Raw genomic sequence first — 14,647 nt, 5'->3', positions numbered from 1 at the left:
ATTTCATAATAACTGAGATATAGTGAAAATGCATTAAAATTAACTTTTAATTCTAAGTAAAAGGGGGAATAATTCATGAAAAATTGGTGTCAGAGTTATGCACCTTGTGTTAAATGGTGTGGGTGATGATGTTGAACAACTATTTTAAGGTTGAATCAAATCCATTCAGTAATAACAGAGATAAAGTGAAAGTGCATCAAACTTTAACCTGAAATTCTTAGTAAAAATGGGGAATAATTCATGAAAAATTGGTGCCAGAGTTATGCACCTTGTGCCAAATGGTGTGGGTGATGATGTTGAACAACTATTTTAAGTTTGAATCAAATCCATTCAGTAATATCAGTGATAGAGTGAAAGTGCATCAAAACTTTAACCTGAAATTCTAAGTAAAAAGGGGGAATAATTAATGAAAAATTGGTGCCAGAGTTATGCACCTTGTGTCATATGGCATGGGTGATGATGTTGAACAACGATTTTAAGTTTGAATCAAATCCATTCAGTAATAACTGAGATAGAGTGAAAGTGCATCAAAACTTTAACCTGAAATTCTAAGTAAAAAGGGGGAATAATTCATGAAAAATTGGTGCCAGAGTTATGCATCTTGTGTCATATGATGTGGGTGATGATGTTAAACAAGTATTTTAAGTTTGAATCAAATCCATTCAGTAATAACAGAGATAGAGTGAAGGTGCATCAAAACTTTAACCTTAAAAACTAAGTGAAAAGGGGAGATAAATCATGAAATATTGGTGCCAGAGTTATGGCCCTTATGTCAGATGATGTGGGTGATGATGAGGAATAACTATTTTAAGTTTGAATCAAATCCATCAAGTAATTACAGAGATGAGTTAAAAAAAGAAAAAGTGTAAAAAAACTTTAACCAAGGTGGGGACGCGGAAAGAGGCCGACGCCGACGTCGGGTCGAGTAGGATAGCTCTCCTTATACTTCCTACAGTCGAGCTAAAAATCATAAATAACAAAAGACACAGACTGCTCTTGCCATACAATTAGTTTTCAAACTGTGCACGAATATCTCACCACTTATCAATCATGTGAATATGATTAAATGCCAAAACTCTTTTAGTACTGCAATTTGTCAATAAACATTTGAACAGTTTTCAGAGCAAACATCACATTTTAATAATAGTGAAATACATTTAGTAGCCCTCGACTGAAAAAGTAATGATATATATTGTACTGCGCTTCCACATTTTTTTCACCCAATTGACTTGTAGCTCAACACAGCTTACTACTGTCAGTTTAAAAAGAGAAATCACATGACGTTCTTTATTCATACCACCTCTGTTTAACAATCTAGATCCTCCCATGAATATTTGAGAAATGTTTCTCCACCACAAACTGATTCCCTCGCAACTGGTTAACAGGTGTAAATAGTGGCGCAAAGAAAACAAGAGAACAGACAGTAATCTGTATTCAAAGGAGATAACTCTTAAGCTGTTCAAATTAAATATAATTATGCCCCTTTTTATCCTCAAAAACAGGATCATTAATGAGAGCTGAGAGGGAATTTTACTAAGAAAATGCACAATGAAGTAATTAAGAAAATAATATAACAAGCAAACAAAATTTCAAGTAGGCAGCTAGACAAAGAGAGAAGTACCATGACTTTATTTCATCTTCTGATTTTTTAGCAGAAGACAAGGTCGTTATTTAGCATATTGCAAATGGACAAATATTTTCAGTTCACATTAACAATTAACAAAACAAAACAAAACAGTAATAAGGGCTATTGCCCTTAATTTGATTTTGTTGACAAACATTATCTGCCAATAACATGATAATATGATAAAGGTCATACTTGTGCAAAAGCGACATTATACCTCACTATTTCCAAGAATGGTAAAATGATTTTATTATAAATGTGCAATCATCTGCACTTAAATATAACATAAACAGGATAAAATCAAATTATTCTGTTTATCTATAGCAAAATTTTGCATGAAAATATTGCTATTGTGCTCACTCAGGTATCCTGAAAGTTTTGTAGCAATGCACCTACAAGTATACCCAAAATAGAATCTTTTTAAAAATATTCAGTGGTGTCAAAAATGGCTGAAATTCACAATGGAATAAGACCATTGCAATTCACAGCAAAATACGCCTAGACCCCTAAATGTGACCCTGACCTTGAAGCGAGCCATCTGAAACATGCACTCTGCATACCGTCTTGATGTGGTGAACATTTGTGTCAAGTTTTTTCAAAATCCTTCAAGCAGTTCAACAGTTACAGAGTGGACATGAAATTACTATTGGACCGACCAACGAATGGACAGACGGACACCAGCATCATAACATAATATATCCCTTTGGGCGTATAAAAAAACACCACCATAATCATTGGGGTGGGGGGTGGGGATTTAAAGGAATTAAACATTTTTCTTTGGGAATTTACTTTTGTGGATTGTCCTGAACATGACTGACATTCACAAGAAGTACTTCCACACTAATAATAATGATTTCACATCACACACAGTGACTACACTTACTGTTCGTGTAACAAACAGTATGTAACAAACAGTACAAAGTTACAACCACTGATTATATACATGTTGCATATGAGTTATATCATGGTAACAAGCAAAAGAACAGCTGCTGCTTAAAAAAGCAAGAAAGTTTATTATAGGAAGTACTTTACCGGGGTACATGAAATTTTTTATTTTGCCAAAATTTAAAGCAAAACAATACAACACACTGAAACACTACTAGTGCATGTGAGCTACAATTACATACGAAAAATCTATAAACATCAAAAGATACATTTACTTAACCTTTAGCCTGCTGGCTGTAGGATATTCTGCTTTTGTGACCAGTGCAGACCAAGATTTAGCCTGCAAAACCGTGCAGGCAGCTGAGGCTGATCATTGTCTGCACTGTGCCCTATTCAGTCAGTAAATTTTCAGTGAACAACCCTTCGAATGACTAATGGCATTTTCCGAATTGAATGACGGACCAGTCCATTTTAGAACTTTAGCAGGCTTAAAGATTAATTATTCTAAGACTTGCTGATTAATTTTTAACCTTCATCATAATGTTATCAAATTAGCAGTTGTGGCTTGAACCTTTATGATCCACATTTAAATTTCTTTTGTTATATAGTATAATAGAACAAAAATAGTCAAAGTATTAACATGTACAACTATCTTATTTGTAGTTGTGGTAAAGTATGTCTAGTGTTTCACACACACTGATGGCAACAAAAAAGCTACGTACTAGATTCCAAGGTAATAAAATGGAGTTTTAAAACCAGTCTCAAAATGCTTTCTTTTGATTGGTCAATTTCAATCTCATGCTCCAAAACAAGCCAATCTGAGGCTAGAGTTTTCTGGCTGGTCTTCAAACTTATGTTCTACAACCTTTATAATGACCTACTTCTGCTTTCATTAATTAAAGAAAGAATATTTTTACAGCTGCCAGTCTAAAACCATGCAAGATGTCAAACTGGCTTCATATCTACCTGATATTTTGATTCGACAATAATTGCATTGTCATTCTCCTCGGAGACCATAAGGCATGTCAGGAATGAGGATTTGAACATGTTGATGAAGAGGTCATTGGCAAGAACGTCTAGCTTCTTCTGCTCATCTCCGGTCACGTTGGTAACACCAGAAATACCGTACCTTTAAGCAGAACAAACATATCTTTATTTCACAATATCATTGTTCTGAATAAATAAACCTAAAACTGTATTGTTACAATTGTGAAAGTTTTAAATTTGTTTGTCAGATCAATGGAATGTCAGGCAGACTCAGGACCTTGATTTTAGGATTTTCATTCCTCCCTTATTATATAAGTCACCACGAAATACTGTACATATTTCAAATACTTTCTCCCCACCCCATAACTTTGACTATATGTTTAGCACCCCCAGCAGAACAGCCCACTATCCCTTTGCATGAATAATCAACTAAGTGTTACTGCATGAGTCACATCTTTTTAATTTCATGGAATGAATTTTTTTATGATCTCCACCCCCACCCCGCCCCTCAAAAGCAAACAAAATATGTCAAGCATGTGCTTCGTCTGTTTTATTTTTCTATGCATTAAAAGTTAAGATCTTCTGTGCTTGCCTTCTTCCCAAATTAAATTATTATCAATAATACCACAGGGTCAATATTCCTATAGGCATTGTAACTGAAAATACAAACTTCAAGTAGGAGCTATCTATATGTGTAGTTAACTGCATCAAAATACAAAGACTTAAAAAAATTATTAAAATATCATTTCCTGAAAAAAGAGTTATTTGAGCTGAAAAAAAATGATCTCGGATGAAATATTTGGAAAAAAATGGAGACAATGATGATGACGAAATTCGACCTTTTCTGCTTATTTCTCTAGCACATGTTCCTAAATTAATAAAATATACATATCGTTTTCTCCTTTCTTCTCCACCACATTATTTGTTATAACAAATACCAGAGTAGCAATATTCTTATGACATTGAAAGCTTTGGAATAAACATACAAGTGTATTTTGATCGCGCTCCCCTTGCAAATCTTAACTTAGGTGATAATTTAGGGGAAAAAAAATAATTTCATTATCATTATTCAGCGAGGTTATGAGAATCTTTCATTAGTTGAAGGTGCGGATGGAAAAAATTAGCTTGAGGGTAACTGTTAATGCAGTAAAGAGGCTCTGCCAAGTTACCACAAAACAGATACCCAACATTCAGATAATTTCTATCCACACCTTCAAAAAGTGATAGATTCTTTTTCTTGCATCCCTTATTGTTCAGTTAATAGAAGAAATAAATCAAAAGAAAAACCTTTCCTTCAAGCACTATTTTATCATAGCAGTATATGAATTTACACATTCATTCATGAATTACAGCACATCAGTCATTTTTTCCAGCACTGGCAAAAAATCATTCTCGGTTCCCCGTCTCGGGATTTTGTCGAACATCTGATGGATGAGAATGGCAAAAAATGGGAAAATCCTGACACCATGCAAGAATATTATGGTATATTCCTGGTCATTCAGATTATTATGCAAGTTGAAAGTAGGAAAATTCAGCTTGCTTTGCTCACATGTCTATATTTAGTATTTATGTCTAACATAGGGAGTACTGAACAACCAAAATCCTGTATCCGCACCCCCCCCACCACCCACCCATCCCGCATAATAACTAATCATTTGAAATTGTGTGGTATCTGCAATTCTACCTTATACAGGCCACAATAGTATGGAAGACTTAGAGTATTTTGTAAACACTTGTGATATACTTTTTCAAAATTTTACCTGAATATTTATTTGTGAAAAAATGTTTCCTTGTAGCTTAGCTAAAATCAAATTTGAGAAAAGAATCTAATTATATATCTAAATAATTAGGAATTAATTATTTCATAAATAATGCCAGTAATGACTTTACTTGTCTGAAAACTGGTTATGTCCATAATCTGGTTCCCAGCCATTATCAGATATTTTATGTATATGTGACCGTCGGTTCGGCGGCTCCAAATAGTTGCGGGGAAATTATACTCAAGTGGTAACTGACCACCGAAGACCGATCAGTCAACAGATATTTTGGAGTGGGGTCATTGCCCCTGTATGGATGTACAAATGATGAACTCCATGTTTAGTTCAGTAATTAATTGATTTATTTTATGATGGACACCAATATGTAGTTTATGTAATGTTATTTCAATATTTTAGTATAGTCCAGTATTCCAAATGTTATCAAAGTTCTATGTTCAAAATAAGTTAAAGACAAACACATCCAAGACAAGCACCAAAGTTAATTCTAATGTCAAATTATTGTAGATGTTTCTTAATCGAAATTTCAAAGAAGACTCATTTTTAGTTCTAAAACAAATTATAAGTTTCCAAGGACAATCTCTAGGGTAACCATATTAGCCAATGAAGTTTTAAAAGTAATTTTATATTTAAACCAATGAAAACTATTGTAACAAAAAGATGAAATCATTTACTTAAGAATTTAGAAGTTTACTTAAGAACATGCCTGGGCTTCACACTTAATCAGCCAAGGAAGCCAAGGTGTTTGTTAACAATAGCACCTAATGCAAAGTGCTAAAAGCAAAATCTGTTTTATAATCAAAATTGTTTAGAAAGTGATAAAATAAAAATTTCTGACATGTTTAAGCAGGAAAAAATAATAAGTTAAGTAACACTTGTCCAAGCAAAGAATGTTACAAAATAGAAAAATCAATTTTGAATAATTTTTACTTAATTCACAAAATATTGAAATTAAAATTTATCATTAAAATTTTATGAAAGAATTTGGCTAATTTTATAGCCTGGTTACACATTACCCCTCCTTGAAAAAATGATTGTCCTCAATCATAATATTTACTGAATAACAAATATAACAATAGCAAATAGCATGTTATATGCTGTAAAAGAAAAATTGCATACAAATATGAATAAAGACAATAATAAACATACAACTCATTTATACAGTGACCGGTCAAACTCATACATCATACATTCATTCATTTACACATTTTTTTTGTATATTTTCTCTTTAAAAAAAAATATTTGTATAATATAATTATGTAATATCAATAAAACAAGTTAGAGCTCTTTAATTAGAAAAATATATGGTATGTCTATGAAGGAAAACAAGTTAACTTCAAATTTTCTATAAAATTACTTGTATCTTGGCGATAACTAGTAACAGATCAATGAAAACTTTGCAGTTGTCGAAAGGACAACAATAAAATGCAAAAATATTGAAGTTAAAAAGTAAAACAACAATAATGTTTATTGTAGCCTCCATATACATAGAATTGTCTATAGTTTTTGGCTTTATCGCAAGTATGGCATAAAACTTGACATTGAATAGCCATGTGATTTTGGAATCACTAAAGTAACATTGTAACATTAATTCAGTTACATTATATGATTTGCTTTTGCAACTTGTCTAGTTGCGGATAGATTCTAAGTATAATAAGTAACATTAAATAATAATCTACCACGAAAGTATGATTATCTGCTCATTGGCAGTTTTTTTTTTTTTATTTCATTTTCATAATTATGTAGTTTGCACATTGGCATTATAATGTTGGTTTTGGAACTTCATGTTGTGGACTGATGCAAGTATGTCATGGAACTGTAATTGTTCAGCCACAGTTAGTATGGATGAGTGAATCTTTTAGTTCACTATGTAATATTTTATAAATTCATGTATAATTATACAATTTCAATACTGAACATTTTGATTTGTGAGAGACAGCAAGTATGACATAAAACTTAAAGTTGTCTTCACAATAAGTATAGTGTAATTACATTTAATTCTGTTTGTTTCAAATAACATAATTATAATAGTTTGAAATATTTGTAGTATATTGGCAGTGAGTGACTTCCAGTATCCATTTGTAACATAATTTTGGTCCTCCTGCACTAACTGAAGATGAAGATTCAAGTATTGTTCACTGTCCTTCAGCTTTATATATTTTCACTTGTGTTCACTGACACTTTAATATTTGGAAGCCCATGGTATAGTGTTCTTTGTCCATATTAATAATATGTATCTTGGTAAAGTGAAATTAGAACATTTAGTGGGACATTGCCTCATGCACATTGAAACAGTTGAACTCCATTTTATCAGCAGAGAAACCTGTTTTTCTATCAGAACAGCATTGCCCATTTACTGTTTGGTATATTATAAAATAAGACATTGTAAAAATTTACATTAATTAAGATGTTTACATATCTTGGAGAAACATCTGCCATTACTGTAAAATAGTACTGTTATTATCAAAAATTTAACAGTAATTTATTTTGTGCTGGTATCAACTATCAAAATATACATTGACTGTAGAGTACAGTTCAACTTGCAAAAATATACGTTAATTACTATGCGTAAAACCTGAATTTTATTTAGAACCTTTGTTTGATTTGAAAATTTTACCAGGCTGCTTGATCTTGGCTGCCATTCTAAACAAAAAGTTTCTAACACACTTGATCGGGGCTTGAGAAAATGGAAGCCATACTGGCTCACGAGAGTCAGAGAGATAGACCTTGAAGTATGTTGAATCAAGGGGATCTGATTCATCATTCGTCATAACAGCTCTGATCATTTTGGCTTTGACTGGTTTTCCATCATCCAACAAAGCTGTTGTGCTCTGCCACAATTCATGGTCTATTTCTTGTAGGCTGTCAAACAGAGAGTTTAGGTATGGTTGAAGTAGTTCTTTTCGTTTTGATATTCTGAAGGGTACACCTTGATGAGAAATTTGATTGTTGCCATAAATAGAATAGATTTCTTGGTTGGATAAGTCATAGGTTTCACAGTATCCTACAACAGTATCCTTTACAGGTTTAAATACGGTGTACTGGAGTGGGCAGTCTGTCAAAGAATCTGTGCTGTTTCAGTAGAGGACGTTTTCGTTTCTTTCGCTCATATTTTTGTTGATGTGGTACTCTCTAATGAAGACATCAGGGATGGAAGATGCATATTCCCAGGTGCTGGGTTTGTTTGGAGCCTTCCATTTGATTCTGTAGTAGAGAGTATCCTTGCTGCGTTTTGATGTAATGATTTTTTCTATGTCCTCTGCTGAAAATTTTGTGTGTTGGTGTTTGTGCTGTTGTGGATGTTTGTGCTGTTGTGGTGTTGAAGTAGTTTGCATGTTTGATGTTGTTTGCTGAGGATCTTCTTGTGTGTGACTGGAATCATGAGGTTGTGATAGTGTTTCCTGTTGTTGTGACTGTTGCTGTGTTTGTGCAAGTTGTTGCTGATTGTGATTAGTGTCGTTTGTGAGTTGACTGTTTGATGATTTTGACCGTTTGACCTTTGCTATTGATTTAGGATTTGCTGGTCGTTTACCTTTGTCTGTGCATTAGATGTGTTAGTGTCTGTGTGTGTGTGATCATCTGTGTGTAGTTCTTCTGCACTCAAAGGTTCTTCAAGATGTTCATACCCTTCAGGTGGATTTGTTGGCCTGGACTCAGGGTCATGGTAGGGCTTGAGGCGAGTGGCGTTAACAAGTACTTTGACTTCCTTGTTGTCACTACAGCGCCTCAGCTTGTATGTGTTGTGCGGACCAGTGAACACAATGTAATATGGTCCAACCCATTCTTATGTAATTTAGGGGCCATACCTGGGGAACTTTTGGCAAAACAACCAAACTCTGTCAGATGGCTTGTATTTTGGTTCTTGAGACCTCTTGTCATATTGTTCCTTATACTTGTCCTGTGCAAGTTTAATGTTTTCTGCAGCTATTTTCCTGGCAATGTCAAGGTTATGCAGAATCTGGGAAAGATGAGTTTTGAAAGAAGCAGAAAGAGTAGTTTTGGGAGTGAGGGCTGTGTCTATAGGCAGACGCATCTCACGGCCAAAAAGTAAGAAGAAAGGAGAATGTTGAGTTGACTGGGTAGCAGGAGTCATGCGATATGCCATCATAATCGAAGGAAGAAGTTCTGGCCAATCATCCTGCTGTCCCTTACAGTAAAGGCGAAGAGACTGAAGGATTACACTGTTCATTCGCTCCACAGATCCATTAAGTAATGGTCTGTAAGAACTTGTGTAGAACCGTGTAATTTGGAAAAGTTCACAGAGAGCCTTGACAAGCTGTGAAAGGAACTGCTGACCTCTGTCAGACACAAGGACATTAGGGGCTTTTTATGAAAGAATTTGGCTAATTTTATAGCCTGGTTACATATACTTGCCAAAAAATCTTGGCAGTGGCTAGGGGTCCGGCCCAAGACCAAGACGTCCCATTACCAAAATGGCCTAAAACCAAGATGGCCCAGACCATGGTGAACCAATTTTTATTATTTAAGTATGAACCAGTTGAAGAACTTTAATTTATTTTTTTATTATTTACATAGACTCTACTAGTAAAAATGAAGTTGTTGACAATAAATTTTATCATACAAATAGGGAAATAACAGGAGAGGACATGAAAATGTACATATATAAAATTTACATGTTGACAGTAGATATTATTAATAAACCAGGACAGGACACAAAACAACAAATTTGAAATTGAATATGTATTATACAAAACTGAAAAACAAAACAGGACACGAAAACACTTAAAATTATTATATAAAACATGGAAACAGGATATGACAACACAAAAAATTTAAACATATTCAAACAAAGTTAAAGCATCAATAATTTATACCCTTATCATGATGATTTTGCCTATGCGATCAGTGTAGATTATGATCAGCCATCAAGATCTACACTGTTCGCCATTCAGCCAGTATCTTTTTTTGGTAAGCACAACTTTTAACAGCTAATGGTACTATCAAAATTGAAAGATGGACAAGTTCATAATAGAAATTTTGCAGAGTAAGGCCTAAAAAAAAATTCTTTGTTTCTGGTAACATGCTAACAAAATTAAGGTTAGGTCACAGGTCCGAAATTTTGGGGGTGGGGTGGGGTGGGGGGGGATTTTTTTTAATAAGTGAGATTTTTCGAAAATTATTTTTGTGTCAAAAAATGAATACAAATAATGGGGTTATGCCTTTAGAGCATTAGTAAGTTGATTTCTTAGACATCACTAACCATGTTTAAAGCATAAAAAGTGCAGTCTTGCAACTTTTTGTTAAAAAGTTGAAAAAAAAAAATCTCCAAGGCCATAAAAACACTTAAGGTTGGGCCAAAAATTTAGGGTAGGTCGGGATATCGGAAACAAACAATTTTTGTTTTAGGCATAAAGGATTAACAATCAGGATAAGAAACACACCAACACAATATATTGTTTAACAAAACAAAAACGAAACTATTTACACCAAAATAACATATGAGCCGTGCCATGAGAAAACCAACATAGTGGGTATGCGACCAGCAAGGATCCAGACCAGCCTGCGCATCCGCGCAGTCTGGTCAGGATCCATGCTGTTCGCTAACGGGTTCTCTAATTGTAATAGGCTTTGAAAGCGAACAGCATGGATCCTGACCAGACTGCGCGGATGCGCAGGCTGGTCTGGATCCTTGCTGGTCGCATACCCACTATGTTGGTTTTCTCATGGCACGGCTCATATATGCACATTCATTTTTCAGTCTTTAGACTATTTTTTCAGTGTATATTTACTACACATCAACTACATACTGAGATTTTTTTTTTAGATTAATGCACAATGTATTTAATGATTGAAAGATTATGAAGAAAATTATGATTAATTAGGCATAATGGTGAACAGTTGGCGTACTTTTAAGACTGACAAAACTGCAAACATAATTATAGGCCTACCATCTACCTATCTTTGTTTTGTTTACCTTTCGGGTATTATTAGCAGATGTGCAGTCAGCGCAAGAGAAAGATGTTTACAAAAGTATTGACAGTGAGAAGTGAGACTGAAAAAAAGTCAAAAGTGTTAGATATATAGACAATTATTAAAAATTTACAATCAGTCAGCAGAAAAAATTGCCTCCTTAACTAAATTCAATGCTTTATATGGCATAAACAATCCTAAAAATCATAAAATTGAACCAGTATTTAATTGAAATAAACACAATGATTGCTGAAAAAATATAAACTCATACACAGACACTTGGGGTCTGGAATCCCCACCCCCATACAGCCCAAACTACTACGCACCTGTATATATTTTTTATCATCATCACTGTATATCCAGACCCAGATACTAATCATACAAACATTGTTAAACTTATCTGAGCTAATTTAACAAAAATATATGTGCTGTGTATTAAAGCTAATCAGGTATTATATATTTTTTTGAATTAGCTCAAAATTTCAAATATATAAAAAAAATATATACAGGTGCGTAGTAGTTTCGGCTGTAGGGGTGGGGATTCCAGACCCCAAGTGTCTGTGGTTCACGACACACTGTGCAGGGGCATAGGGACGATTTGAGCATTTGGGTGGCTGAGGGGGTGGGGTTGGGAGGGGGTGTCCACCTCCAATGAACGGGGTCCGGGGTGGCCGCGGGAAAATTTTGCATATAGCTAGAGTAAATGGTGCAATCTGGCGACTTCTTGGACTGCTCAGTATCTGTTGAACATACATGTACTCGTTTTTCGAGTTTTCACCCCTATTTACAGTTTACTATGTTTAAACACTGTAATGGCGGTACGATGTTAGATACGGACAATGTCTTGCCAGGGTAAAACCAGTAATGTCTAAGTAGGGGATCGAGCACAAGACCCTGACTTAAAGGGGTAATCCAATCCTTATAGCATTTTAGTCATTAAATGGCACTCTAAAGGTAAAACGCAATTCACTGTTTTCTTTGAACCATTGAGGGTTCTTTTTACCAAATGATCGATTTGGAAATGCAAAATTGCGAGGCTGATTGGCATTTTATATTTTTATGTAGAAGCTGTAATACTTGTTAATTTTACTAGATCTGTAAAATCTACGAGGATTTTTCTACTTTTATGCGTTGAATTTAATCATTATGATTGGTGCCTTTGATTTTCAAACATGTTTTAAATGTCAAAAATATTTAATTTAATATATTTTATGTAAAGGCATCTAAAGATCCCGATTTGCGTTTGTGTTTTACTCAAGATAGTGATACTTTTCTTTGTCGGGAGAATTTGAGACACAACATTAATTGCAATTTTGGCAGTAAACAATTATAAACGATTAACTTTCATTAATTAAATAAATGTATTGCCTATAATCCGAGTCTGGGGGGGCGTGAAAATACGGCGACCTTGGTCGTTGCGGATTATCGATTTTGTACAATACCCTGTCACCAAGTTGATCTAGCAAGGTGTCGGTGATATGACAAGATTCTGTGTACATACTGTGCTTTAGGGTATAGCGGATTTTAGGGTATAGAGGATAGGTTGATAAATTTTATATTTAGACTTGAATTATTGTATAAATTTTCATATCATTCTTTTACTGGCATGCAAACAGACATTCTGACATACATTTTAAATATTTGCTCGTTGTGTTATTTTTCATATGTCATCAAATGTAAAATAAAGCTATCCCCTATAGACTAAATCGGTGCATATGTGAAAAAAGTCAGTGAATGAAAAGTATTTGATAGAAATTTAAAAAGCTGAATGTTTTTGAAAAGAGAATACATTATTATTCTGATTTATAGTAAAGAAGTCTTGGAAAGTTTGTTAAGATGTGGATTTTAAACTAATAATGTAAAAAATAACCAAAGCTATCCTGTACACCCTAAATCAGCTCATATGTAAGCAATGGTGTGGAGAGAAAAAACACATGAATTTCTATGAAAAGCTGACTGTTTTAAGAAGAATAGATGGTTTCTGTCTGATGGTTAAAGACCACCAATTGTTTTCCCATAGACTTACATTGTAACATTATGGCGTGTACGGCCTTCCATACATCGAAACATGTATATCTAATTACAAGTTTTTCAAGAACTACCTTAGTTCTACCAAAATATCGGACGAAAAACATATGAATAGTGATACTTTATTTAAGTAATTTTCATGTGAATGAGATGACCCCCTGTTTACATCATTGACATGGCGGGAGAAATTCGTTTGATAAAACTTTTTTTCAAAACACATAAAATGTAGCAAATTTTGTCAAAATGTATAATAAAATACTGTAAATGCAGTGAAAATATATCAATTTTGAAAAAATAATCACTTCCTGGGTTTGTTTACATGACTGACCAATCAGAACGCACAGACGTTACCTTATTCCCAGGTATACACTTACCTCATTCCCAGTAAGTTCCCTGTACTTTTTTGAATTGGTGGTCTCTGACCTGATATACTAAAAAAAAAACTGTTATTGTCATTTCTTTGAACTGGAATGCAGGAAAAATTAGTTAGCTATCTGCTATACCCTAAAGCACTGTATCAGTCGCCGATGCACTTCATGATAAATGGAAGACCGCTGTATTTATTTTCAATTATATTTTCTAGCCTTTTCAAAAATTTACGAGTTCGGCATTTCGCCGCTCCTTGAAATATTGGGGCGGCAGGCGCCACCCCTGCCGCCCCAGCTCCTACGCCCTTGCTGTGACACGCTCAGTTTAGGCCCCAATCCCTATAATAGACACCCTACGTCTGACCACTATGAACCCATGGCTGAATAATAGAATGACATACAGAACAAGATGTAATTAAAACAGCTTACAATTTGTGAATCCCAGCCTTCCTAACTGCTGATGACACGGCTTTCACAGCGGTCTGCACGGAATTCATCAACGCAGTGAAATCTCCAGTAGCCCCTACAACCTTTCGCTGTTCCTCCAGGAGGAATCTAGTCAGCGTGATTGGGCTCGTGTCTATAGCTGGTCCCTGAGCAGTCATCTTGGATGCAGATATACTGTTTCAATAAAATGTTTACTGTCCAAAAAGTATAACGTCGACCGATTGCTGTTATCTGAACTTGACCTTAAATATCCCCCGTTTCTATTGGTCAATAAATGCATTTTGAAATTTGATTGGTTATTTCTAACACACCTTCAAATGGCCTTGAACTCAAGAGAAGTCTATGTCTGCACCGTTAAATATTACGGGAAACGCTTTATCTAAATCTGGACTATTCCGCACTTGGAATAACTGCGCACGTGCGCATTTCCACTGTTTGAGAAATCGGATAAGTAGCTATTTAAATGGACAAACGAAACGATTTGGGGTAAGAATGTTCTTTCATTCGGATATAAAAAGTGTCATTGATGACTTTCTGTGCAAGATGTACACCCATCATTCGCGAATACTTTGGCGTTGCTGCCCAATCAAGTTCTTGTAAAC

At 34.5% G+C, this 14,647-nt stretch overlaps 1 protein-coding gene across 2 annotated transcripts in view; it reads right to left on the bottom strand.

Annotated features, from left to right (window-relative positions):
- Window positions 1–14,292, bottom strand: part of LOC123566692 (fructose-1,6-bisphosphatase 1-like) — a 33,177-nt gene extending 18,885 nt beyond the window's left edge. For both annotated transcript variants that reach the window (XM_045361000.2, XM_045361001.2), the window contains exons 1-2: window positions 14,028–14,292; window positions 3,476–3,638 (exon numbers count right to left, since the gene is read on the bottom strand). In XM_045361000.2, coding sequence (XP_045216935.2) covers window positions 3,476–3,638; window positions 14,028–14,203 — 339 coding nt within the window. In that variant the 5' untranslated portion in view covers window positions 14,204–14,292. The remainder of the gene's footprint in view (window positions 1–3,475; window positions 3,639–14,027) is intronic.
- Between the last annotated feature and the right edge of the window lie 355 nt (window positions 14,293–14,647).

The sequence above is a fragment of the Mercenaria mercenaria genome, chromosome 8 (assembly GCF_021730395.1).
Source record: "Mercenaria mercenaria strain notata chromosome 8, MADL_Memer_1, whole genome shotgun sequence".
Lineage (NCBI taxonomy): Eukaryota > Metazoa > Mollusca > Bivalvia > Venerida > Veneridae > Mercenaria > Mercenaria mercenaria.
Note: the sequence above shows the minus strand (reverse complement) of the source record. Positions and strands in the feature narration are given on the sequence as shown.